General features: G+C 49.3%; 2 protein-coding genes across 7 annotated transcripts in view; one reads left to right on the top strand and one right to left on the bottom strand.

Moving 5' to 3' along the window:
• The first annotated feature begins 700 nt into the window (after positions 1-700).
• Positions 701-11,606, top strand: LOC135374287 (uncharacterized). Of its 5 annotated transcripts, none has more exons than XR_010416831.1 (7): positions 701-932; positions 1,065-1,100; positions 1,158-1,248; positions 1,454-1,544; positions 1,615-1,683; positions 1,760-1,859; positions 11,426-11,606. XR_010416831.1 is itself a non-coding variant. In XM_064607271.1 (7 exons), exons 1-5 carry the CDS (start codon positions 1,049-1,051, stop codon positions 1,653-1,655), a joined length of 339 nt encoding a protein of 112 aa, XP_064463341.1. In that variant the 5' UTR covers positions 947-1,048; the 3' UTR covers positions 1,656-1,683; positions 1,760-1,859; positions 11,426-11,606. The 5 variants fall into 5 exon arrangements, 1 of the variants encoding a protein (XP_064463341.1); XR_010416832.1 differs by adding an exon at positions 1,309-1,372 and having other exon boundaries at positions 1,454-1,683; XR_010416829.1 differs by having other exon boundaries at positions 1,309-1,544.
• Positions 11,607-20,729: 9,123 nt separating this feature from the next.
• Positions 20,730-27,998, bottom strand: part of LOC135374292 (uncharacterized) — an 83,831-nt gene continuing 76,562 nt past the window's right edge. For both annotated transcript variants that reach the window (XM_064607278.1, XM_064607279.1), the window contains one exon: positions 20,730-20,984. In XM_064607278.1, the coding sequence (XP_064463348.1) occupies positions 20,961-20,984 (24 nt within the window). In that variant the 3' untranslated portion in view covers positions 20,730-20,960. The remainder of the gene's footprint in view (positions 20,985-27,998) is intronic.

The raw sequence follows: 27,998 nt of genomic DNA, 5'->3' as shown, positions 1-27,998 counted from the left end.
TTCCCCGCCCCCCCCCCCCCCCAAAAAAAGCCTTCCCGTTGCTGCCACATGGTCATGTTTGCCTTCGTCATGAAGGTCTCAATGTGCTCTTTCCAACAGCCTTTGTCCCCGCAGGCGCGCGATGTTCGGTTCTCCCGATATCGGCTTAAGAGCATGACGAGCTGCGAGGCTGGCTAGTGCCACCCTGAAACGCTTCCCACTTTTCGGTGTCGTAAGTCGATTACCCGATGTCCGATTTAGTCGAAATTTTGGGTGCGCGTGCTCTGTTCCCTGCTCTACAACCTTCCAATTGTGACCAGCCGTCGATTTCCAGTGGTTAAGACGTCATTCTCGAAATTCCTGACACCGACCATCGTTCACAGATTTTTGTCCCTGTCTTCAGGCTTGAAGCCCACGGCGGATCAGACTTCCTTTTAATGGGCACACGCACTCGACATGGGAAACGCGTAGAAACTTGCCGCATCTTTCTATCCCTCTCGGTTCTCGAGTTAGAACGCCGTGGCAACGGCGGTTCTCTGATACATGGGCCTGGGGCATTTTCTTCGATATCGGGTTCTTGCTGGCGTAGGAAGGTGATTGAGATGTGTTTTTGAAGAGGAAAACGTCCTCTTTCCGATAGCGTTGGTCCCGTCTTCGCGCGACTTTCCCTTCCCTTGCTACATTCCGAGGAGCGCCTGGGCGCTGGAGCATGGCCTGGCGGGCAGGTGGCCTTCCTGCCGTTTCTGCGCTGCGGGCGGCGTCCATTTCGCTTGCAAGCTTCGTTGCGTTCGCACGCCTTTTTCTGGCTCCCGTTGTCTCGCGTTCCGTCGTTGTTCTGGTGCCCTGGACTGCTGTGAATGTGTTTTTATGCCCTACTAGTGTTGCCTGGGGGTGCTTTTATGTGTGCACCCTGGAAGATAGGTCCAGAAGCCTTGCGATTTCTTAGATTAAAGGTTAGTTCTATGTTTGTACGATTCGTGCAACTTTTGTTTGGTATCATTCCTAGCGTGTGGGTTCTATTACTTTATGCTAGCAGTGTGATTATTACCCTTTTGATTCCTATTACCCTATGCTTTATCTTTCAGCTAAGTGTACTCGTGACCCTACCAGCACTTTTCAAGGTGAAGATGCAACATCGTCAGTGGCCCCGTTACTAATGTCTAATCTATGAATTTCAGATACTTTCGACGTATTCATTGCGGTGAACAACGCGGTTGCGACAGCGCACTCACGACGTGGGAAGGTCACAGAAATGTTGAAAGACATCAGGTAAGTTACGCTAAAGTGCGTTTCAGAGCTCTTCACTGACTTGTGTTTACTGCGAAACAGATTGGGCATACGCTTCACCCGTGCAACTTCGTTATGTGCTCCACAGCTTTACGGCTGTGCCACTGTATGTAAAAAATGCTGAGTGATTTTAATAAAGAATTTGCAGGGAAGTACAATGTGTCGCACCTTGTTGACTCTTTTACAGATGTGTGGAAACGTCGTAGCGGATGAATGTGAATTATGGATCTCCAAGTGGCGTCGCCCGCGTCATTTTCAAGATTTTACCCGTTTTGAAGGTACGTAGTGAATGTGCGAGGCATTCACGTTCCTACTACGTGGTTATCCATGCGTTTCCCGTCTTCGCAGGCAATAGGGCTGTTGATAGGGAGAATGCTAGGCTACTGTAGACTGCAACCATAGGCGCTGTGTCTAAAGGTATGCGTATACGTCGATGCGTACTTCACAGTGACATTTTGCTGTAGCAGTGTTTTTGAAATTACATTTCTTGCAGGTTAAGCTCACATGACGCGGCAGGCAAGGGAGTCCGTGGCGTTTTTCCCCTTGTGGACCGATGCTGTGTGTGTTCATGGACATCATGTTTTCAAAGACATGTAAGTTCTCAATAATAATCCGAAAAAAATGCTAGTCATGTTACGCTGTGATATAATACCTGGTGAGGTAATACGATGCTATGACGCTCAGTTTCATACGAAATAAAGCGTTTGATGTAATGTTGCTTGTTTGTGCCACTGATACGCACTGCTGTGCGGTGTTGATGTAATGTTCAGAGAACGCCAGTAAGCCTGGATAAGGGACGGGAAAAAGGTCCACTAGAGGTTCGTAAAAGGTCGTCATTGACGTACTATGGACTTCCTTGGGACGTGCACGGATGTTATTTTGGCAGTTCTGAGTACGTCCCAAGTATGTCAAAATTATGTTTCAGGATGTCCTCAGGATGTCTTCATCGTCCTGAGGGTAACATCATGTAGACGTCCTTGGGACATCGGTGGTTTACTGGGGTACTTTAGATCACTTAGGCGGAAAACAAAAAGTAAAAGTAGAGATGACTTTGTTATTGCATGTGTTTATTGCACACGACGACAATCACGTTTGGGTTGCCAAATGTATAGAGCGACACCATCTCTTCTAAAATTCATTCAGTGGGTGGTACAAGTCATTCACTGGCAATCACCCACCAGGCACTTTCTTTTTGTAAACATGTCCCTAAGAGTCTATAGGCAGCTAAGACGCTAAGACTTGCAAATGCAGGTTGCAGTACATCAGTGGAACTAGTGTTCCGTGAATTTTGGGAGCAAGCCTTTTTTTTTCAGAACCTGCCATTTTTGGTACACCCAATAAGCACCCTTCTTTTGGGTGTAATATGTGACAACCCTGTTACACCCATCATTGTTACACTCATAAGGGTGTGAGTTATCATACACTCATTTTACACTCATAGGGGTGTAAAGAAATTTACTGTGCAGGTGACTTTTTTTCCAGGGCACGTTTCTTCAGGGAATATATTTTTTTTTTCAGGGCATATTAATCAGAGAACATTTTTACCGGGGACATATCTTGCGGACACATTTTTCGGGGAATATTTTTTTCCTGGACCCATCCGAGCCTGGGACACTTACCAGCACTTATGAGATATTGATCTAAGACATTAATCTAACGACATGTTTGTGTGTGAGACTACAAACTTCACTCTGTAGGCTGAAAACTAAAGAGGCCGAGAACTCGGAAGACCGAACTATCGAAAGCCAGAAGCCACAAAGAAATGAAAAATATATATTCGAAAAGTTACATCTGCTACATAAGGTAGTTCCACAACGCTGTGCTCAGGACAGGTATTGGGAATTAATGTGCTAAATGCTTTTTATGCATTTTGAATAACTTTGTATGACCTTCCAGCGCATGCCACTTTTTGGCACAATCCCTCGTGTACTGGGGTTCATCTTACAGCTGTGGATAGAGAAAGAGCTTCTTTTGAAAAAGTTATTTTAAAAAGTGAATTTCTACGTGGATCCTTTTTCAACGTTTTATTCTTAAATTATTTCTTTCGCAGACATCCTCTTGGAATTCCTTATTTTTCGGCCTTTCATGTTTGATATTACCTCATTAAAAAAAAGAAAGAAAGAAAACTGTCTCTCAATTTCAACAGATCGGGAGAGCGAATGACAACACCACTCGGTCTCACTCTGTCTCACCCTCCAAATCCCTACCGTTCTTTTTACGTACTTGCAATGAGAGACGCATATTGTGTAAGTCCATTGGCAGGCTCTGTAGCAAAGTTTTCCTGGTCTAGGTCGCCTATTCTAGAGCACTGCACGGGCCCGGGCTTACACGAAAGCCCGGGCCGGGCTTTGCGTTTTTTTATGCGGGCCTGGGCCGGGCTCGGGCTTCAGTCACCGGGCCCGGGCCGGGTACGAGCTTGACAACGCCGGCCATGGTCGGGCATGTACGCGAACATATTACGCGAGACTGGACAGCTGAATTTTCATGTCACTTTTTTTCCATTGGGTATGGGATATCATGGCATTCTCATCTGAGAACTATCATTTTTTTATGTGTGATCATGCTTATTTCGTGTAATGGGTCTGGATTTCACACGTGCACTCACACGAATTTGGGGACGATTGGTGTGGCGGGCGCGCTGAGATGTTTGCCGACAAGATAAAAAGGAGTTGGGCGATATGGGCAACAGAAGGAGCGTCCTTCGCTTCACCAAAGCCAGAGAGGAGCAGCCGCGTACTACGTCTGCACACGACACCGCGCTCTCCGTGAAGCAGAGTGAGACGGTGATCAAGGCGGTCACCACCCAAAAAGCAAGCAACAAGTACAGAGGGGCTTGCAGGCAGAGAAACACAGCCGCTCCGTTCCCGTGCACTTCCTCACTCTCTACCGATTAGCTGGATCCTTTTCTTTAGTAAATCTAAATACGCCTCCGTGCCTCGAGAGTACATAGAGCAGAGGTGGGCTGGGACCGGGCCTGAGCATGGAAACAGTCTGGTACGGGCTTGCCCGGACCAGCGGAGTCGGGCCTGGGCCGGGCCCGGGCTGGAAATCTATAGAAGACGTCGGGCCCGGGCCGGGTGCGGCCAGTAGCAGCCGGGCCTGGCCAGATGACGGGCCTGAATATTAGGCCCGTGCAGTGCTCTAGCCTATTCTCCCTATTCTCAAGGCCTTCCCATTATTTTGCAACGACCTACTCAACGTGGATCTCTCCAGACAGGTTTCACGACCTCAATTTGGCGCTTCCACTGCCGCTTCCGCTGCCGGGTGGCGCTTCCGCTGCCACCCCTTCTGGGATAGGGTGCCAGAACAGTGACTTCAATCCGCGGAACGATATGAAGTTCTCTTGTGACTGGCAATGTGGCGCTACTGTATGATGGCAAGACTGGACAGTCCACGGAGTACATTTCTTAAGTTTTTTTTTCAATATTGTGAACAACTGGAGGCATGGACAGACATGACATGGACACATAAATACAAGAAGGAATTCCGCATAAATGCTACTGATTACATTTCACATATGTGCTACAGTAAACGAGCTACGAACTTCCAAAAGCGAGAGACCGAACTTATAAATTTTTTGCAGCTTTTGTAAGGTTTTTAAAAACTTCTGCAAAAAAATTGCAAATGTCTCCAATGCGAATTGTTTGAAATTCGAAAATCTATCGAACTAGGCCATCTTGGTCCAAATTGGTTCAGTATTAGCTGCAACAGATCGCATTGTTTCACCCATAGAGAATACATGGGGCCGCCGGAGGTCGTATCCCCTCTTAAAGTATTTTCCACCCTTCGTTGCTTTGTAACTTTGTTTCGGACCGCGAGACGAGACGTCGTAATCGCTTTTTAAATGTTCGTCGTCCTCGACAAAGAGTCCAGTCGCGTGCACGGTCTCTTGAGCCAGGGGTGTGGAATGAAGTATGACGTCCAAAATACTCCTGTAGGCGTACAACTCGTTGGAACTGACGAGCTTGTTGTTCGCATAAACGGTGACCGTCTTAAACATGCCAATCCAGAGCCATGCCGCTGTAAACTGAGAACCGCGGCCCTGGGCACTCGCCCCCACTGCGAAGAAGCCGGCCGTTTTATTTTCTCTCTCTTTTGTTTTGTTTTTTTGCTCCACCAGGGCGTAGCAAGCCGACATAGGTCTGGCTGACCTCTCCTTGCGTGGACGCCACCTCTTGTTTATTAAACTTATATACCCCCCCCCAATCCAGAGATTGTTTTTTTGGGAAAACAACATCTTTCTCGTTCATTTCTTCCCCGTCCTCGCGAACAATGCGCGCTGTCAAAGACACGAAGCTGCCGTAGAGATCCAAGTGTGTGCTTCGCAAATTTTTAATAGAAAATTCTATCACTGGGTTATTTACCCTCTTGACCGGATAAAAGAGTTGGTACGAAGTATCTTCTACGTCGTATTGAACGGAAGGGGGTTCGAATATCATCACGTCACTCGTCAGACAGAGCGGTGATCGTTGTGACTGTTTTTTGTCTTTCGTTGACGTCATGATGATCGGAGCGTACAGTGGATGTGTGACCTTCATGTCGAACGAAAGATATCTGCAGGTGCGTCGTGTGTCGGAGCCTCTTGTTGTTTTTTGTGACGTTTCTTTCCATTGTTGTTTCCAGAGCCCTCCATGGAATCCAGCACGTCTCTCCCCATCGCTATGGCAGTCTTTTTTACTGCGCGCGACATTCGTTCGCCGTCGCCCAAATTCCACGCCAAGCACTTCAACATTTTTTTGGCGATCGGCTTTATTTGTAGCCAGATGGGAACGATAAACTTGGATATGTTGCTCAACACACCGCCCCCTCGTTGGAAAAGGGGTCCCGTGTACACGGGAATTATTTTGGGAGAATTACGGTACATATTTGAAATGCAACGTTAAATTGGTTCTACCTTTGGACCACAACAGTAAACGTCTTCCCGTTTCGGCCGCGACATCAATCGTGACTGAGGAAATTTTGAATTGAGACAGGTTAAAATACTGGATGTTATCTAACGTGTAGGTGACAATGTGCTTGTGTTTCTCGTAATAAAGGGACAGTATTTTCAATATCGATTGTTTCCCACTCCCCACGTACGTGGGTTCCACGATATCCGTGTAGAAGATTATGTTGTGAAACGGGGGTTCCAGGAGTACCTCGACGGAGCTCGTGGCATCCTTCTCCGTGAACATGGTGCGCGATTTGAAGCCCAAAAGCACGGAAAGTCTTAAGGTGGTGGTGCCCTCGGAAAGCCGAATTTTGCATTTCTCTTCACTTCCGTCGAAGCTGAAGCCCGCCCGTTCGCCTACGCGCAGGTTAAACGCATACAGGAGTGCTTTGGGTGTAGCATAATAGCCGGGAGGCAGATGTACTTGAAAATATCGAGGAATTTTCGTCTTGATCGTGAAAGAAAATTGGAGCGCTACGGGGAGAGAGACGCGTAGAGTTTTTTCCGTGCCCCTCGATGGGTATGAGCTGTAGCAGCTTGACAAAGGGTTCCGATACATGCAACCCTTTCGGCGTTTTCATAGGGAAGACGTTATCCGCGAATTCTAGCGAGGCGTCCAGCTTGTGCGTCTGAAAATACTTGTTGAGTGTGTTACGTAGGGACGTGGTTTCCGAATTCAAAGTGACGTCGCCGAAAGCGACGGGTGCAGCGTGCTCCAACAAGATGGAGGTGGCTTCGCGTTCGCTCAATTTGGGAGGCTTCATCGCACGACCTGCTTCGGGCGATGCTAGCGAGGTGTCGAGCGCCTGTGCGAGTCGAAGGCCGAATTCCACAGCTTCCACGTTTACGCGTAAGACGAAGTCATATCTCGATTTATTGTATGCAAAAGAAACGTTAAATTTAGAAAGGGCTTTTCCCAAATCGCTCTCGAGATTCGAGGTGACGCGAAAAGTTCTCCCGGCTTCGACCGTGTCCTCGAAAGAAACCTCGATTTTCACATCTTGCCTTTCGTATCCGATATTTCAAAAATCGTTGCTTATGCTGAGATCCATCAGACCGAGTTGATAGTGATTCGAGAACTGAAATGGGCTGTCAAAAGCTACCATGAAGGCGTTGAGTTTGTTTGAGAGAAACTTATCCATGCTGGCGTTCGACAGGAGGTGGACGTAGATGTCCGACGTCATTTCCTAATCTTGACCACGTCGCTGCTCGGAACCCAACTGTCGTGTTCTTTGTCGTAACCGAACAAGTGATCCAATGAGAAGCTCTGACCGTTCACTTTCTTCTTTCTCAGCACTTTCGTCTCGGGTTACGACGAGTACCTCCTCGGGGTAGAAAGATCCGTCCACTTCCTTACCCCGGTAATCTTCCTGATGCACGACGAGAGGGGAGGTGTCTCTCAGACATGAGATGGTGAAAATCTGAGGTGACCAACTCCCTTCCGAGCTCTTTTGAAAACCTCTTCTGTGTAGTTAAACCCTCACTTTATCCCCCACTTCGAGCTTTTTTTTCACAGAGGGTACAATGGGCTTCCCATTTATCTTATTGAACAGCTCCGATTCGTTTTCGGGCGTGACTTCGGACAGGCCCAAAGTCCTGTGTTTGGCGGTGCTGCAGTCGCATACGATCTTGGGAAGCACGGAAACGAAGTGGTATTTTCTGGTTACTCTGAAATAACGGAATATTCTGTCGCAAAAGTGCGCATGACCCGTTCTGCTAGTGATGCCTTGATTATGGGAGAGAATGTGAAATACATGTGGACCTTCTTTTGTGCAGGTACTTCTTTACGGTCTTGTTGTAGAATTCCCCTCCTCTGTTGCAAAAGGTGCGTGTAGGTATGCTACCTCCCCGAAAAAGTCTTATCGTGGCCTTTTCATTTCGGCGGGGCGTTTGGTCTTTACCGGGAGGGTTCGCAGAAATCGGGAGAGGGAATCGATTGCCATGAGATTGTAGCAGTAGCCACTGTTGAACCTCTTGAAAAGTTGGCGAGATCCATTTGCCACACGTCGTTGACCTTGAGCGCGATGATGCGTCTCCTATTAAACTTTCTTCTCACCGGATGGTGTAGCGTGTAGGCGTCCCGCTTTATGATAATTGCGAGAGCCTTCTTTTTGCTCATGTGACGCGCTTTTCTATAGCGGTCTACTCCCCCAAACCACCCTCTGGTTTCTCATATCCCTCCATAAGTCGTCCACGCAATGGAGGCTTCCTGCATTTGAGGCTTTCAAGATTTGGGCAGAGAAATCGAGCGCAATAGTTTCGAGAGTTTGGGAAATGAGGAAGGTTTCTTTCCCGTCTTATGTTGCAACAAATAATTGACGAGTTCATAAACATAGGAGTGCCTGATGGGCTTGCCCGACACTGAGACACAACCCTTGCGATCCCAGGAAATAACCTTCTTCAATTCTCGAGACGACCCTTTCCGCTGTCTCTTCATCCGCCCCTGGAGAGAGGAGCGAATAGTCAAAGTAATTTATAGCGTCCGACGCCTTGTTTTTATTGTCGTAGGGTTCTAATCCGTACCGCTTGAGTATGCGACACAGTGCTTGCAGTATGCGTTTCACTTCGTCACTCTCCTTCGAGGAAAGAATGTTTCCGATGGAGCCGGTCACTTCAATTCTCTTGGCCATTGGCGAAACGATTCAACACGGCGGAAAGTATGAGAGAAACCATCGACGAAAGTACGCCCTGTCCTCGCTGCTGAGACAGATAGCGCTTCAAATGTTGCGGATTCTTGTGAACCTTTTTGTAGGTGAGCCGTCATAAGAAGCGTTTGTGCTTCTTCAAACGTGTGAACGTGTCTGGAGCTAGAGCCACCTTTCCGTACATTGAGACAAATTTCGGAGAGGTGTTTCATGTCGGACGAGGAAGAACGTCTCAAGACATTGCGACGGCGCAGAGGGGGTAGAGTGGAGAGTACTTTGAGTAAAGTGAGGTGAGGGTGGAGATTCATTTCGGAGCGTAGATATATTGACGTTCTCCCAGAAAGATATTGCTACGCAACCTGTGATCCTCGTGCGTATAGTTGTGAAGATCCACCAGTAAATAAGTATGGGGCGACGGCATCGCTTGTTTATGTACGTCCAGAAAATACTTCAATCTTTTTCAGCCAAATAGCTGTTGGCCGAAATGTTCCATCCGGTGTACGCTGAGCATCGTGCGCCACAGGAAGACGTAACTGGTGTTGTAGGATATAGTTCTAAAATGGCTAGTGTTGAAACAGATGTTTTAAACGAGTAGGAAGATCAACGCGTTGTCGTGGTGAGAACCCCGAATGAAAAGATCAGTCACCTCCTTCAAGGAACCGGCATGTTCCGGTCATGTGATCGTCGACAATGATGAGTGTAGCGCGTGACGTGTCCCACTCTCGTGGTAGCTCCTTGGTAAATTTTACAGACTCCCTTTTTCTTAATTCGTCCTGCATGCTCGGCGAAGCATATTTCTGCGCGTAGAATATTTGTGACGGAGGTTTGTCCACGTCGTCACTCAGGTTCCTCAGCACGTTCGGAACGAACGTAGATTTGCCACACATGAAGGGGCCGCTTAAGATACAGTGAAAAGGATGACGGAAACAAAAAGGTTCGGGGGAAGACATGTTGCGTGTGTACACGTTGCACGAAGAAAAAGCAGAGACTGAGACTCGTAGAGAAATGCATCGCTTTTATTTACACGTCGTCGTCCTCCTCTAGATCGGAACTGCCTTCCCAATACAGATTATCCAGGCTAAAGTTGGACTTCTTTTTCGTCAGTCTGTCTGCCGCTAAGATGCGATCGAGCGTCTTCATCTTGTCCTGACACATTTGTTGAGGTGCTTGCAACCATTCCAGGCGATGGACTTGGAAGGCTTCCTCCACAATGCCGCGAATAAATTCGCGAATTCTTCGTTTTTCTGTCTTTCCTCGTCGGCGAGAAACGCAGGAGTATAAACCACACAAGGCGTTTTCCATGAATCGGTCAGAATGATGACACGAGCGCAGTGCGAGCTGCCTTTATACAAATAAACATATGCAAAGAAACGAGAGCTACACCGAAACGGAGAAGCAATCCGCTTCCGCTAGGGGCGTGCGTGCATGCAGTGGAAGGAGCAGAGAGCGAAACCGAAATGGGGAGCGCCCGCGAGGAGATGACTGCTAGATACCGGCGGCGCAGAGGGCGCTAGGAGCGCGCGCATGCCAGAGCCGTTTATAGAAAGAGTTTGGCCATGAGGAGGAGCCTAACTTGAACCACGTCATGGGACGTCACGGCTGAACGACCTCCCTTTCCGCGCTCTATTGTTGTCCAGTCGTCAACCTGTCGCCGATGCCATGTTGATGCAAGAGCGTTGGTCACGATGCAAGGGGGAGACACGTGCGAACCGCGTCCTTCGAGACCCCTTCGTTCCTGAATCCTTTTTCGGCTTGGTAACAAAGCCTCCATTCCACAGGCGGCTTTGGGTCATAAGCTGGTGACCCTGGTAGATTACATTGAGCCGGACAATAGTACATGTGGACCAGCCTGTGAACTGCATCACGATGGCGCCTACCTGCTGAATGATAAGCAGATTTCGCTTGGATTCAGACTTTCTAGGCGGTGCTATGATGACTATGACGTCAAAACAGACTCCGCCCGTGAAGCGGCAAAAGATCAAAAGATGGCCAAAACCTCTCTATATACGGCTCTGGCGCGTGCGTAGCTGCCGCGGCGAGGCGCCTCACTCACTTGCGCGCTGGCTCTCATGGAGTGCAGACGTGCGCTTGTTCGGTCCACAGTTCCAGCGCCGGGTCAGTTTGTGCCTGGCTCTCGTCGGGATCGGTTGCACCATTACCGCGGGGGAAAAAGTGAGTGATTTGCCGTGCCTGATGTTTGCGCGTTGTTTTACCGCGCTCATGTTAAGCCTTTTCTCGCATGTTTGCCATAACGGATAGGCCTTATTCCCCATATGCGCATGTTTAGCCTTGTTTAGCAGTGACCCGTAGCATGCCAAGCCTAAAAAAACGCATGCTTAACGTTGAGAGCCTAGCATTTTGTGGTTGACGTCTTGTGTTAGCTGCATAGTGTTGTGCGGTGACGCTGTGGTTAGGCCTAGCAGGTCGCCCCTAAGCCTTTTCCCCGATGTGTACTGTTTTCTTCATGCTGTTTAGCAGTAGCGGTTAGGGGTTTTCCACACGCTCTGACATGCCTAGACTTGTTGAGCAGTGTTGCAATTTTACCTGCTGCTAGCATCCTTTGTTCTCTGTCTTTCTCGTATAGAGCTATGATGGGGGCGCCATCTAGTGTGAGGCCTTGCAACTAGGTGGCCACCTGTCGTCGATCTCTGCAACTACCAGCCGTCAACAAGCAACATGGCGGTCACTGGTCACTCGGGTGTTCCGGAGCGGTTTCTTCACCACGGAACCGTTGATTTTAGAATAAATTGTTTTTCTCCACTCTATTTCTATCTATTTTTTATTTTTTATGGACGCAGGTATCCGCCAACTCACAGCTTGGTCTGGACACGAGTTAGATGCTCCCCAATTAGTGTAATGACTCCCTGGATAGTGCTGATTAATGTGGGGGGTCCGAATTAACTCTAATTGCTGCTAATTGCTATTTAAACCGTGTTTAGACCAAGTTGTGTGTTGGCGGAAGTCTGTGTCCAGTCATTACTTCTTGCGTGTTGGACGACGCACAAGTTTGTCTGTGTTTTAGTGGTGGCTGTTGATCCTGTTATGTTGTTTCCCATTGTTTCCTTACATCTTTGCTATACACTTGATAAGAACATATGCAACGTAGATTCCATGTTGTGCTTAAAATTCATTAGAGCACTTAATAAGAAACATGATAAGAAGCAAAACTGTTAGCGTTGTAATAATGGTGATCACGACTCAGACTTATTATAATAGAACTTGTAATTTGTCGTAATTTGTCGTGTGTAATACTCAGAACTATGAGAACTTATCACAGAGATTAAAACCACACTATTACATTGACAGTGCTGACGTATAGGAATCTTACACTTTTATCTTACGGTCAGGAAGTCTTAGACTTTACGCTTTCCATCGTGTAGCGCAGAGGACACGCCAGGCTCTTACTGGCTTCATACCTAAGGATGCCCCACTGTCAGACGCCTCCGGTCTCTGCCTTTACCCACACGCCTTCATACATCTTCCGGTCCTCCAGGAACGAAGAGATTAGGTTCCCCCTCATGTCCTTTGAGCCCATTTTTATACTCTGGCAGACGCGGAGTTTCCTACCTCTGCCACAGCATACACCGATGGTGTACGTCGCAATGACAAGTCCGGCTCGGCATTCGTCATCCCATTCGAAGGCGTAGTGGAAGGACGTCGCCTGTCGCATCAAATCTCATCGACAGCTGCGGAACTCTACGCTATACTTTTCTTTCTGCAGCACATCTTCGATTTTACGCGGCGGGAATGGGTCATGTTCACTGACTCTGTGCTGTAAGCAACTGGAAATTACGGCATCCCAGCTCATCCGCACCGTTGCTGTTTGGTGTGTGAATGGGGGGGGGGGGGGGGGAAGGCGGTAATAGGCTTATTAAGAAAAAAGAAAGAAAAGAAAGGTCAGCGAGAAGGTGGCTTGCTATTTAAAAAAAGGTAAATGAGGAAGAAAAAGAGGAAAGGAAAAAGAAGGAAAGGAAAAAGAGAGAGGAAAAGGGGAAGACAAAGAAGAAAAGAAAAGACAAACGAGAACGGAAAGGAGAAGGAAAAGAAACGAAAAGGAAAAAGAAAAGGGAAGAAAAAGAAGAATAGAAAAGTAAAAGACAAACAAGAAAAAAAAAGGAAAAGGAAGAACACAAAACTAAAACTGAAAAGTCACACACACGGTCACACAATCACAAGGCGTTGACAAGGTTCAAAGCGTTGAGAAAGCGGAGGAGCGCAGCGGTGACTGCCCACTGGGACGACTGACGAACGGGACCCAGTATGATATCCAGTGTGTGAATGGCTTGTAACCTTGTCTACGAAGCAAGTCACAAGCATGGTTTTCCAATCGGTCCCCGCTCATCGCGGTGCGGAAGGGAACGAACAGTCCCATCGCGCCGCAGAAGCAGCTCCTCCGTCTCGGAGACGCGCTGCTTGCGCTGCTTAGAGGAGATCGCCGGTCCGTACTTCGACGCCTCGTGACTCTTCTGGCTACCCGCCAATGGACCGCTGAAATTCTGCCCCCAGCCATGCTGAGCAGAGTTGTTGAGCGCTTGCTTTCCGCATGCCTCAACATACCTTTCGTCAACATGCCGCATTAGTTCATGGAAGGATCCTGGATGTGGCTTTTAGAGCGCAGTGGCGTTACCACTTGGGGCAAGTTGACTCTCCCCAATGCAGTCATTGGGGTCCTGTAGAATATATAGGGCACATTCTTCTCCATTGCCCAGACCATCAACCTTCCCGGACCGTACTCTCTGGACCCTTTAACGACCTGGACTCTTGCCCCTTCTCTCTCATAAAATTGCTTGGTCACTGGCCACATCCAGCCCACCGGCACTCTGCCCTCAAAGCTCCCTTCACCTTTCTGGACACCATAGGACTTTGATCCATACTGTGAAGGGGCTCGTTATTTCATTCCCCGCATCACCACCAGCAATGAGGTAGAGTATTGCCCCTTGGAGATGAAACTCTCCATTCATCATCTCGAAACAAAGTCGTTTTTGTTGTGAGACTTTTTATAATAAAACTTATAGTTTTGATTATTATCTTCTTTGATTATATGTATATGTGCTATTCCATTTTAATTCTGATTCATCTAAAACTTCTGTGTATGATTGCCATTAATAAAAAAAATATTACGATTGATTCTTTCTGTGTGATACCTCTTCAATGGTGTTGCATCATACCTATAATAAGCATGTATATTCTTTATTACGTGAATTGTATTGTAATGTGTTTCTTCTTTTTCAGATCGCGAACTTTTTTTTTTCTGAATTGTTCCCTTCACAGATTGGCATTGTAATTCCCAGCACCATTGGCATTAATAAATACATTTCCATATGTACATTTATGTATGACTGTCCTTTGCATGTTTTTACATGAATGTAAACCGCGCATTGCACAACTGCTATGGTGGGAAAAAATCGCGACTGAAGTCGACCCAGGCGAAAAAATCGTGAATGAAATCAGCCCAGATGTGATCGTAGCATTGGTTGATGGGGTTGCTAGCGTGCATGTGCCTACTTGCATGAAAACCGCCCACGTACACCAACCGCGCACAGAAAAAAAATTGCGAACGAACTGATGTAGCTGTGATGATGATATTGCATGTAAACCGCCCACGCGCCACCGGAGAAAAAAGTTGCGAACGAAGTCGGCTGAGGCTGAAAAATGCGTGACGATAAGCGTACGCCCAGCCCTCGGCCTACGCGCCGCATACCGGCAAGTGCACGGACAGCCCTCCGCCCACGCACCACACAGCGCGCGCGGAAAGAAAATTCGCAAGTCAAACGAGAGGATAGAGAGGTAGCAAGCGAGCTGGTGGTATAGATCCATAACTTAAAAACCCGACTAGGACACTTGTCTGTATTTGTCTTTTTTTTTTGTCTCCTAGTCTGGGGTTTTTAGGTTATGAATCGCAAGTGAAGTCAGCCCAGACGGAAAAATCGCGAAAACAGTCGGCCGAGACTGCAAAATGCGCGACGATAAGCGCACGCCCAGCCCTCCGCCCGCGCGCCGCCCGCGGTAAGCGTACCGACAGCCCTCCGACCAACGCGCCACCCACCACGAGGAAAAAAAACAAAACAAAAGAAAATCGCGAGTGAAGTCGGTCAATAAAGGCGTCATGAACTCACTATGCTTTCCTCAATAGCCCATTATACTACCCCCTGCAACATTGAAAATTTCAGGCGCACAAGTAGATGGCTGTGGTAGTGATAGAGGTGCTTGCCGTAGTCGGCCATGCCCAGGCGGCCGACGCCATGATTATTCGAGGGGAGATCGTGGATCCTTAGCCGACGTTAGCGTTAGCGTTAGCCATCCTTAGCGTCTGAGGGAAGCCCACGGAGAGGGTGGTGGTGGGTAGTCGTTGTCGACCTTACAGAGGTGGGCAACGTCACGGCTGACGCCCTGGGTGGAATGCGCGTGCTGAGCCGACTTCTAAGGGAACTGTGCTGTCTGAAAGCGTCCGAGGAAGGGAGAATGGAATGGAGGAAAGGAGAACTCAGGAACAGGTGACTGAAAAGATAAAGAATGGTGCTGCTAGTGGTGGTGCTGATGGAACTGCCTGCCGTAGTCAGTCATGCTCAAGGCAGCGGATACAAGGACAGTAAAGCTGTTGCATGTCGGAAAGCCATGCAATAACGCTTGGAGGGCAGTGACTACTTGTTGACTTCAAGTGTGCCATACATGTTCTCTCGTATTATTATCATGAGTAGCTGCCGTAGTTGTAGAGAGTGCAATTTCCACATTAGTAATTACGTAGGTAGAAAAGGCATGCAGCTATAGTAACACCACACACACACTCAAAAAAAGGACTCTAACCAAAAAGAAAATACCTCAAGTCAAAGGTCATATTGTTACGAGGACGACGACAGTGTCGGCAGGGACGGGCGCGTGTCACGCACGGCCATTCTCATTCTGTCCATTAAACCATTGCCATCACCACGCTGTGCTGCCCGTATCATTTGGTGGAGGTGCGGGCTATCCTTCTTCGAAGCGCTGTTGTTCTGGCCATCAACGCCCCAGCCTCGACCCCAGGACCACAAGAGACGACGACGACCGGAGACGACAATGAATAAGCCCTGAAGATGCCCCCAGCCAGTGTCGGCAGGGACGGGCGCGTGTCACGCACGGCCATTCTCATTCTGTCCATTAAACCATTGCCATCACCACGCTGTGCTGCCTGTATCATTTGGCGGAGGTGCGGGCTATCCTTCTTGGAAGCGCTGTTGTTCTGGCCATCAACGCCCCAGCCTCGACCCCAGGACCACAAGAGACGACGACGACCGGAGACGACAATGAATAAGCCCTGAAGATGCCCCCAGCCAGTGTCGGCAGGGACGGGCGCGTGTCACGCACGGCCATTCTCATTCTGTCCATTAAACCATTGCCATCACCACGCTGTGCTGCCCGTATCATTTGGTGGAGGTGCGGGCTATCCTTCTTCGAAGCGCTGTTGTTCTGGCCATCAACGCCCCAGCCTCGACCCCAGGACCACAAGAGACGACGACGACCGGAGACGACAATGAATAAGCCCTGAAGATGCCCCCAGCCAGTGTCGGCAGGGACGGGCGCGTGTCACGCACGGCCATTCTCATTCTGTCCATTAAACCATTGCCATCACCACGCTGTGCTGCCTGTATCATTTGGTGGAGGTGCGGGCTATCCTTCTTGGAAGCGCTGTTGTTCTGGCCATCAACGCCCCAGCCTCGACCCCAGGACCACAAGAGACGACGACGACCGGAGACGACAATGAATAAGCCCTGAAGATGCCCCCAGCCAGTGTCGGCAGGGACGGGCGCGTGTCACGCACGGCCATTCTCATTCTGTCCATTAAACCATTGCCATCACCACGCTGTGCTGCCCGTATCATTTGGTGGAGGTGCGGGCTATCCTTCTTCGAAGCGCTGTTGTTCTGGCCATCAACGCCCCAGCCTCGACCCCAGGACCACAAGAGACGACGACGACCGGAGACGACAATGAATATGCCCTGAAGATGCCCCCAGCCAGTGTCGGCAGGGACGGGCGCGTGTCACGCACGGCCATTCTCATTCTGTCCATTAAACCATTGCCATCACCACGCTGTGCTGCCTGTATCATTTGGTGGAGGTGCGGGCTATCCTTCTTCGAAGCGCTGTTGTTCTGGCCATCAACGCCCCAGCCTCGACCCCAGGACCACAAGAGACGACGACGACCGGAGACGACAATGAATAAGCCCTGAAGATGCCCCCAGCCAGTGTCGGCAGGGACGGGCGCGTGTCACGCACGGCCATTCTCATTCTGTCCATTAAACCATTGCCATCACCACGCTGTGCTGCCCGTATCATTTGGTGGAGGTGCGGGCTATCCTTCTTCGAAGCGCTGTTGTTCTGGCCATCAACGCCCCAGCCTCGACCCCAGGACCACAAGAGACGACGACGACCGGAGACGACAATGAATAAGCCCTGAAGATGCCCCCAGCCAGTGTCGGCAGGGACGGGCGCGTGTCACGCACGGCCATTCTCATTCTGTCCATTAAACCATTGCCATCACCACGCTGTGCTGCCCGTATCATTTGGTGGAGGTGCGGGCTGTCCTTCTTCGAAGCGCTGTTGTTCTGGCCATCAACGCCCCAGCCTCGACCCCAGGACCACAAGAGACGACGACGACCGGAGACGACAATGAATAAGCCCTGAAGATGCCCCCAGCCAGTGTCGGCAGGGACGGGCGCGGGTCACGCACGGCCATTCTCATTCTGTCCATTAAACCATTGCCATCACCACGCTGTGCTGCCCGTATCAATGGACCTTGTATTGCCAACTGTAGGATGGGACAAGCGTAAGCTTGCCCACATCACGCTTCAAAAATAAAGCGCCACCTGTGGCAAGCAAGCACCACCTGTGGCACGCCACCTGTGCCACCTGTGGTGCGCAAGGCATCATGGGACACTTAGAGCGCCTTACAGCATTACGAGACGGCCAGAGGGGGAGCTAGAAGAACAACAACATTCCCGGTGTGCGCAGCAGCAGCGACTGCCGAGGTAAACCATAACCGAAGCAGACGACGAAGCAGTGTCCCTCAAAGTTCCCATGCTGCTTTGCGTCGCGTGGTTGGTGGCGCGCGCATCTCTTTAAAATCGATCGTCTATATGACTCCACCAAGCATCAAACAGCTCCACTGCTCAAAGGGGTATAGCTGTTCCTCCCAGGGAAGAAAGTCAGTTTACTCCACAAGCGAGGTTATGCAGGCGTCGGGATTTTTCTCCCCCAAAGGCAGTCATAGCTACTCTCTTTTTTAAAGGCTGTATCATTCCCGAAAAGAACTGTCAGCTATCATAGCAGGTATTCCGCAGATATCCTACTTAGTCATATCGTGAACTGGCCTGAGGTGGATGCTGACCTGATCTGACAACAACCTGGATATGGATGTTTTCCAGTATTGCATGGAGGTAGTCCGCTATGATGAACAGCGGCTCAGGACAAAGCGGGTGAGGTGCTGACTCGGAGAGGCATTCGCACACTCTGAAAACAGAAATTCACCGCATAGCACGTATGGCGCCAGTGACTGCCGCGAACGATAGGGTTATCGCTTTTGATTCGAGGAAAGGGGGAGGCGTACGCCTCTTTGTGGCAATTACCATATATCCAAACTGCCACAAAAAGGCGTACGCTCCCCTCTCTCCTCGAATCAGAAGCGATAACCCTATCATTCGTGGCGATGGTTGGTACACAGTGTGCTATGCGGTGAAGTTCTGTTTTTGGTGTGTAGAAAGCAACGGATGTGCGTTTGACTGCTTCTCTTTTCTAAGAAGCCTGCAATTGACTGACCTTGGAAGAATGAGGTAGAGGTTGGGGGTAGTAACTCAGTAAGGTACGTTCAGACATGTCACGTTAATGTAGGGCTTCCGTCGTGTTGTCCCCCAGGCAAAAATCTGGACTGGTGCCAGAATGGTTCCAGCTGGATTCGTAAGTGGGGTGGTTGGTTCCACATTGGTGCAATCAATGGTACCACTCTGGCCTCAAATGGTTCCACAACTTGGGAGCCTCACAGGTACCATTTTGTTCCCACAATGGTCAATTGAACCACTTGAGATTCCAATCTGGGGAGCTTCCCCTTCTGAGATCCGTTAAGGGAGGAAGAGTCCACTCCTGCCATATACCCTCCAAGTTTGTTTGAGCCATTATTTTGATGTAGTTTAGCTCACGTGTGATCTATTTTTATTGCTTTCTATCCATCTTCGTCTTCGATAAAATATACTCTGTAACTTCAATTCGTGCTCATATTCTCATCAAAAGGTGAATGTTAGAAAAGGTACCAGCAAAATGCCAAAAGACACATTCATAAGATGACAAACTACGCCAAATAACAAAAGAATAATAGAATAATAGAAGAACTAACAAAGTTGGAACTTGAACGCGTCGTTGCAAGTTCGTTTTTTTTTCGGTTGCCGTGGCTGAGACTAGCATCTCCTGTGCAGTATTTACGTGTTTTCAGTGAATTTTCTAAGACAGCCTGATGACAATGAGTCATGTGAAACATATTGTCAATATCTCGGAGAAGTTTCGACGCTAAGAAGAAACGGCGTCCGCAGAAGAACCGGACAATGAAACGCCAAACGGACTGCACATGTTGCTCGTTCCGATGGTATAAGTGCTTACCGTGATGCTTCGATTACTACTGATTATATGTTTTATTTCAGCAGCTAGAGGAACCTGAGAAACATGGTTAAGAAGAGTATAAAGATTAGGATCGTCTGGTGAAGAGGAAAAGGGTGCATGTCGCGACTTACATGGACGGAGGTGTCATCTTCTCTGAGAAAATACAGGTGTGAGGTGGTCAACTAAACGTCATGCTCCCTGTTGTCCGTGAGTGCATCGCAAAGTCAACACAAGCACATGCCTCGTCTAGACGCAGTGAGTACCCGTGTGCCACTTAGTACGTGAGAGATGTATCGCTTATTTCTTTATACTTAGTGTATGCACACAGCAGAATAAACAATATTTACTTGAACAGTATGTGCTTTCTACGCATTACTTTCGGTCATGCATTCAGTGGTCCCATCTGTTAAGTGGTCGGATCCGAGACCACTTAGCACAGGGGACCACTGGATAAATTCCATTGGTTCCACTTTTAACTGGTCCCAGCCAGTCAATGGTTCCACATTCCAAGTGGTTCCTGTCCAATAATCCGCTTCGAAGTGGTCCCACTCCAGATTTTTGCCTGGGCCGGCTTTGAATGGGAAGGTTCAGAGCCGTTTATAGAGAGAGTTTGGCCATTAGGAGGAGTCTAACTTATACTGTGTCATGCGACGTCACGGCTCAACGACCTCCCTCGATGTGCTCTATTGTTGTCCAGTTGTCAACCAGTCGCCGACGCCATGTTGATGCAAAGCGCAGTTCACGATGCAATGGGGAAGACACGTGCGTACCGCGTCCTTCGAGAACCCTTCGTCCTTGAATCCTTTCAGTTTAGTAACAAAGCCCCCCCCCCCCCTAACACAGGCGCCTGTGGGTCATAAGCTGGCGATTGCGGTAGATTGTATTGAGCGCGACAAAAGCACCTGTGGACTAGCTGGTGGACTGCATCAAAATGGCACCAACCTGCTGGCTGATAAGCGGATTTCGGTTGGATTGAGGCTTTTTCGGCGGTGCAACGGCGACTCTGACGTCATAAACAGGCTCCTCCCGTGAAGCGGCAAAAGATCAAAAGATGGCCAACTCTCTCTATATACGGCTCTGCGAAGGTTGAGGCTAACTGTCGTCCTTTATCTTTCTTTTACGTTTTCTTTAGTGGCTCCTCCGAAGAGATTTCAATAGTAAGCATTTCGTGAATCTATTTCTGTGCAGAAGACGATGTTCTACCTGACAGGCTTACCGGGATCTAACCAAAGGTGCTTCACGGGGATTCTGTGCGAGCTTCTTCTGTGAAACACTCTGTTGTTGCGTGGGAACGAAACGGTTCTATCATTCTTGCAATAATGTTTACTTTTTTCACTGCAGTTTATTTGCAATTCAGACAACAACGAAATAAAAAGAAGGAAACCATACAAAGAATGACACTGGAACACACACACGACACACAGGCGTAGCTGATTCCAAGCAGCTCACCAGCAACTGTGCCGCTCGTTGAGAAAGAGGCACAAAAGACGGCTTCGGATCTCAGCCAGTGAAGACGCCACAGTCCTGGAAAATGCAGTAATAAGCGAGGTGTAGGCACCTGAAGTAAGACAAAGCGCTTCCGTTTTGTAGTAGCAATACCCGGAAGTAATTGCGAAAAAGGTCGTTTCGAGATGCGCCGTCAGTTCTCCGTCAATTTAATGCAGGGCGGCGAAAGGAGGGAACCAATTTACCCCCTTCAATTTCTCTTTCTATGCTTTTCATAACGGCCGCAAGGTTGCACGACACCTGTCTGAAACAACAGAGTAACAGCGATAGTGTGTACTTGCGAGGGATCATAGAGTATAGGGGCTAACGCTGCGCGGTACGAATAGAACTCTCCCAGTTTTCGAACCAATGACATCATAGTGTTCGACAGCGCCACCAATTTGTTAGAGCTGAACTACGCTCGAAGCTACAGGAGGTCGCTCTCGAAATCGCAACAATCGAAACAAGGTCGCTCTCGAAATCCTCGGACTTGAAGGGATTACGATGCTCCTTGAAACTGACGCAAACAGACGACAGGAAGAATGTACGAGTTGAGGCGGAACAGCAAACACACACAAACACAAAAAAAAAACCATAACGAAAGAAAGGCAAGGAAAACAAAGTTATACTGATGAAAACAAGATACAGTCATGTCTCGATTATGCGGACACCTCCGGAATCGTCCCCTTTCGTCCGGATAATGAAGTCCCCCAAAACAGAACTAAGCATACCTCCTGGGACTTCCTGGGAATTTCTGGGCCCTCTTTATAGCTCGAGAAAAGGAAACACGGGAACGAGAGTTACTTTTAAAAAATACCTGCGAGGTGGGTTGGCTAAAAATCGGAGGCGCACGTGTGACAGAATTTTGGTGACGGCCACGGCAACCGCTGCGTCACAGAAGGGTAATGTCTCACGAAGTTCGTCCCGCGCACATGTTTTCTTTTTTTTTGAAAATGTCTGGGTCATAGGTCGAAGGACGGGCGATGCTTTCGGACGGCCTGGACATTGACGTTCACATGTTGATTGGATATAGAGCGCCTCTCCCGCTTATCGTCTACCGTCTCTACGGTGTGCCCGCACGAAACAGACGGGAGTGACCTCTGAAACAAGGGGATAAGCGGATAAGAATGAACTAGGTCCTGGAAGACTGGTCGCGGTACTTGCTGTCAGGGTACGGATAACGAATTGCTTGCAAAATTGTATATATACGCTGACGACACTATTGCAGTTACGACGACACTTTTTGCATTTCTCGAGATGCATTACCTACTATTGCTAATTATACTAACGTTGTTCTTGAGCGTATCAAAACGTGGGCAGATATAAATCGCTCAAGCATTAATGTAAATGAGACTCGTAGCATTTTATAGAGGCAGAAAGACAAACCTGTAAATTATCCTTTAAGGATTAACTTAGATGGTCAGCAAATTGAGATAGTGAATAAAGTGAAAATCTTAGGTGTGATCTTCTCTGAAAAACTAACATGGGATAATCATGTCGCCTACCTAAAAACTAGAATTCCTAAAGGCATTAGAATAATCAGCGTCTATAGGCACATGCTACCAAAATTCGTCAAAACCATAATCTACAGAACGCTAACAGAATCTTACTTCAGCTACTGCCATCTGGTGTGGGGTAGGACTTCCAAAAATAACCTTCAAAGCTCATTGCTTCTACAAAAGTGCGCAATAATACGCCTTATGCAGAAGTGCGCGCCATCTATGTGCGGAGACGGAGACTATGTTTACGCGCCATGTTTGAGTATAGCAGCCGGTGGTTTCGGTTTTCGCCACATCGCCTATCGCCAGCAACGCGGCATCCCGGGAGGTTGACCGGCAACTCCCCATTACTGCTCGTGCCACTGTGCACCCAAAAGGGCAATATTGGCTCGAATACCGATAAGGTAAATCCTCAGTTCGCTATTATTGCCCATAAAATAATTGAAAAGGCACGTGACACGTTCACGGTCAGAACATGCTTAGATTGAGGTTGTTTGGCGTGTCACGGGACGGCAGCTTCTTTCGGAAGTAGGTATATAAACAAAATACGCTTCAAGTAGTATACGCTTCAGTAGTATACGCTAGTACTATAGAAGTGCGCTTCAAGTAGGTCTATGCTAAACGCGAGCTACAGAGGACTTCATTTACGTGCAGGAGTGTTGAATTTCCAGTGGAAGCGTGCTGCCGGACCAGCATTTAGAAGATGATTGGGAAAATGAGCTTTGTGCACTGTCTCTCTTAGTGGTGCATGTCTGTTTGGGGCATTGTTGCTATAATAGCTTTTAAAAAGGAGCTATGTACCAAGCAGATAACCAAGTACGACACATCAGATTTCAGAAGAAAAGCAATGTGCTCCTTCTGATGTGCCGTTGACTTTGCATCACAAAGAAAATGGCATATGATGTGAGGAAATCGTCAAATCATCACAGAAAGTCAAGTTTTCTGTGTCTCCAAGAAAGGGGCTCTTCCTCTTTCTTTGTGTGAACAGTCAGCTCCACATGACTTCAATCTAAAAAAGTATGTACCCGTTCACCTTTTATTGGGTAACTGGTACCAAACAACTACATGTGCGAGTATAAAAGTACATCTGATATTTTACTGAAGGTACACAAAATGTGTCTAGTCACAGGTGCTCAAATGCTTTTTTATTCCGTTACTGAACAGGACCAGCAGCTAAGCAGAGAGTCCTGTAGTAAGATCATCCATCGCCACTCCATGCTGCACAAACGCCTATATAGGGACCCGCTACGTAACTGCGTAACACACCGCATCAGAGCACTCCGCTGTAATGTCCGGGCAAGTAGTTGAGTATTCATATGTACAAAAACGACAGAGTCCCCAAAATTCCTCAGTTCGACGTGAGATTCAGTCACGAAGTTGCAGCTACGCCGAGCGTGCTTATCCGATGCTGTTTGCTCGTTGTAGAAGACAATGACGAAGTTGTCCGAAAGAAACGTTCGTATAACGTTGGCTTCGTGAACACGGCTGTGCATTGTTCCTGCTCGCCTGCCATGCTAAAAAGCTTGAATCGCAAGTTTCCCGACTTTCCAGCTGGTCCCGTTACAGGAAATCGCACATAGCGCGACCGCCCGAATACTCAAACATGGCGCCGCCGCCACCCGCCGGCACGAGATGGCAGCACTTATGAATAAGGCGTATTGCAGGGGCATCACACCTCTCCCACACAACAGGCATTTTCAGAGATTTCCAGATTATAAGGATAGATAGTTTCTATCGTTATATTCTTTCGAGGGCATACATCTCTGCAGTCAGACATAATAACACTACATTATTACAATTATTTGCTCTACAGCCACATCTGAATTTGAAGACACGCGCTGCAGCCTACTGGATTGTTCCTAGGCCAAGAACGCAATACGGCGGCCAATCGCTACCTTTTAACAGTGCTGTAATTTTGAATGAATATTTGGGAAAAGGCATTGATTTAGTGCAGTTGTCCCGGGTCTCACAGAGACCTTTTTGTTATTTGATCTGGCGGTGGTAGTGGTGGTGGTGATGGTGAAAGGGCTTGCCGTTGTCGGCCTCACGTATGTGGGCAACGTCACGACTGACGCCCTGGGGGAATGTGCGTCCTGGGCCGACTTCTAAGGGAACTGTGCCGACATATGTCTGAGAGCGTCTGAGGAAAACCCAGGGAAAACCCCAGACAGCACAGCCGGCACCGGGATTCGAACCCGGGAACCTCCGGTGGTGGTGGTGGTTGATACTTTGTTGCATCCAATAGCTGTATGTAATTTGTGATTTGACAGTGTAGTGTAATTCATTTTTTCTTTGTCTTCTTCTTCTTATGCTGTGCCTCTGCGGCCCTGAGTGTTCACTGGGGCTATGCCCTCGTCAAGCAGCACATGTTGCTGCTTTTTGGCCGCCCCCTGTACCGCTTGCGGTACAACAAATGAATTCCCGATAACAAGCCAGGACAGGAGGTTCACATGTGTGCAAGAAAATAGTCCCTGGCGGCCTAGTTGAAAGCCACGCAGTTTGGAGTAGAGCGTAGATGCAGAGGTTGCATAGTGGGCCACAGAAGGAACAAAACAGGGGAGGAGCCACAGTTTGTAATGGCGATGGCAGGTGATGAACAGTCTGTGGTGAAGCCTGACGAGGACCATGTCACCGGCTTCATCACGGCGCGCATCACGAGCGTGAGCTTCCATACGTGCCGACAGCTGGTTCGTTGGCACTCGCCGAACGTTTTGCCTGCTTCATTGAGCCACAAGCTGACGGTAGGTCTCGAGCCGGATCGACCGAGCACATGCGGGTGAGGGCATCGGCCACGGAGTTACTATGCCGCTAACGTGGCGTATATCCCTTGTGAACTTGGAAATAAAGGATAATTGCCCGATTCCGCGGTGTGTATCAGGGGGTTGGGGGGTGGGGGGTGGGGTGCGCCGGGGGTGTATTCGGTAGCGGACGATGCGAAAGCGTACCTAAGTGGCTTGTGCTCACTGTTATCGGTGAAGGGACGTCCTTCCAAGAAGTGTCGGAAGTGTCGCACAGTCAGGAAAATTCCGAGAAGTTCCCGTGCGAACGTACTGTAACGGGTGTCGGGGGTCTTCAGTTTCCGCGAGACAAAGGTGATGGGCTGCAAGACGGAAGACACGCGCTGCTGGAGCACCGCACCGACGGTAGCAAACGACGCGTCCGCGACGCAAGTTGGGGAGCCGTACCGGAGGAGACTGAGAAGAGTGGCATCGGCGATGACTTGTCTGATCTTGTTAAAAGCAGCAGTGGCGCCAGAAGTCCATAGCAAGTCTGAAGGGTTCCGCTTGCCAGAGGTGAGTAAGGCATCTAGAGGAGAAAGGTTCGCCTCACATGAGGGCAGGAAGCAACGACAAAATTTGATTAAGCCGAGAAAGCGGCGGAGATGCGTGACACAGGTCGGCCGACGGAAATCCCGAATTGCAGCGACGTTTGGATGGTAGGGGAAGTATGCCACGCTGGTTGATGCGGTGGTTCAGGAAATAAATTTCGAAACTGCAAATTCGCTTTTAGCGGCGTTGATTACAATGGCGTGGTCCCGAAGGTGTGTGAAGAGAGAGGGGGGTGCTCAGGAGTGGTGCTGGCGACGAGGATATTGTCTGTGTTAGCGTAGACAAATGGTAGACCTCGGATGACGGAGTCAATGCAGCGCAGGAAAGCCTGGGCGGCATTTCGTAACCCGGATGCCACACGAAGAGCCCGAAAGGCATGACGATGGCAGTGTTCGGGATGTCCTCTTCGGCCGTAGGTATCTGGTGGTAGGCGCGAACGAGTATCGATCTTCGAAAGGTGGTGGCGTTTTTGAGATGGGCAGCGAAATCAAGGATGTGCGGCACAAGATAGCCTCTGGAACTGCGGCACAATTTAGAGAGATTTTAGTCGCCGCAGGGGCGCCAGTCGTCGGTCTTCTTGGGCTCCATATCGAGTGGTGAAGCCCAGTTGCAGATGGATGGGCGGATGATTCCAAGGTCGAGCATGTGTTCGAATTACGCCTTTGCGAGTGTGTACTTTTCGGGGGCGAGAGGCGCGGGCAAAAGTGGACTGGCGGGTGCGAGTAATGACATGGTGGAAGACGTTATGCTTGACAGGGCGTGTCCAGTCCGGCGCTAGGACGATGCCGGAAGAACTGGCTGGCGGACGCAGTGGCGCGCGCCGCCCTCCGACGCGGAGCGGTGTTATGCTAGCGGTTGGGGTTACGCGTCGGTACGTGAAAAGGAGAAAGAAGGGCGAACTGTGGAACAGGGACGGCTGGGCTTGCGGCATGTGCTGAGTGGCAGAAGCAGCGGGATGAATGGTGCGGACAAGGGTTGGCCGGTAGGGTTCCAGAGGCGGGTCCAAGCGGAGAGCAGGCAGGTAGGCCGATGTGATGCAGAGAGAGCGGCGACAGACCCGCGACCGACTCGTGAGCAGTGAGGTAGTGTTGTCACCAAGGAGTGTCCCGGGGAGGACCATCGCGAAGCACGGGGAGACCGGGAGTAGAACTCAGTGGCCTCCGTCCGGGTCCCTGGTGGAATGTTGGCCCGGTGCCTCTTGATCGCAATTAGATGGGCTGCCAGCACCCTGTATTGAAGCCTGGTTTGGAGGCGAGGCAGGCAGGGTTCTTGGGACTGTCATGACGATGCGGATGGAGTAGTGCAGTCGCTAGCGGCGCATGATGCTCGTGAAGGAGCCGCCGGTGGAAGCCCGAAGAGTACCATCTCAAAGCGTGTGGCGACCTGACGCAGCCTGAGAGACAGACCATGGCGACATGAGCTGGGTAGATGAGCGAACCATGGGGCCATGGGGAGCGAACGATCGTCGTCCACGGGGCCGCCACAAAAGGAAATGTTCGAAAATCGCAGAATAGGCCGACTGAGGCGCACAATAATGAAGTGTGTTGCCCCTTGGTAGAGGACTTCGAACGCCGTGAATGTACAAACGTGTAGAAGAATCAAGAAGGCGCTTCCGAGAGACGTCGAAGAACAGTTGAAATTGCGTGAGAAAATCGGCACCGATGATGGACTGAGAAACGTCGGCGACGTCAAACAGACAACGGAAATCCCTGCGGATACCGAGGTTGAGAGTCAAGGACTGCCGGCCGCAAACAGGAATGTTCGAAGCATTCGCAGCCTTCAGCGACAAACAAGGCTCACGGATGGACTTGAGTCGCAGGGAGGACGCCGACATCGGCACCGGTGTCAACCAGGAAGCGTCTGTCAGAAGCACGATATACACTCTTAGAAATGAACTCACAGCATAGCACGCTCCTAGCCAACCATCATCTCGAATGATACCGTCAGCCGCACTGGTCTGTTGAAAACGGGAGGCGTACGCCTTTTTTGTGACAATTATGAACAGCACAAGTGTTACAAAAAAGGCGTACGTCTCCCGTTTGCAGCAAATCAGGGTAGATAACGATATCATTCGATAATATAGTTGGCTAAGCGTGCTATGCGGTGAAGTTCATTTCTAAGAGTGTATGGCGGAGTGTATGCGGTAGAAGAGGCGACTTTCCGTAAAGCCCTGTTCATTCGTCGCCATTAATGACTGGGTGGGGCGTTTCCCATCCACGAGCACC

Source organism: Ornithodoros turicata, unplaced genomic scaffold, assembly GCF_037126465.1.
Source record: "Ornithodoros turicata isolate Travis unplaced genomic scaffold, ASM3712646v1 Chromosome52, whole genome shotgun sequence".
In the NCBI taxonomy this organism is placed as follows: Eukaryota; Metazoa; Arthropoda; class Arachnida; order Ixodida; family Argasidae; genus Ornithodoros; species Ornithodoros turicata.
This window is presented reverse-complemented; position numbering and strand designations above follow the sequence as displayed.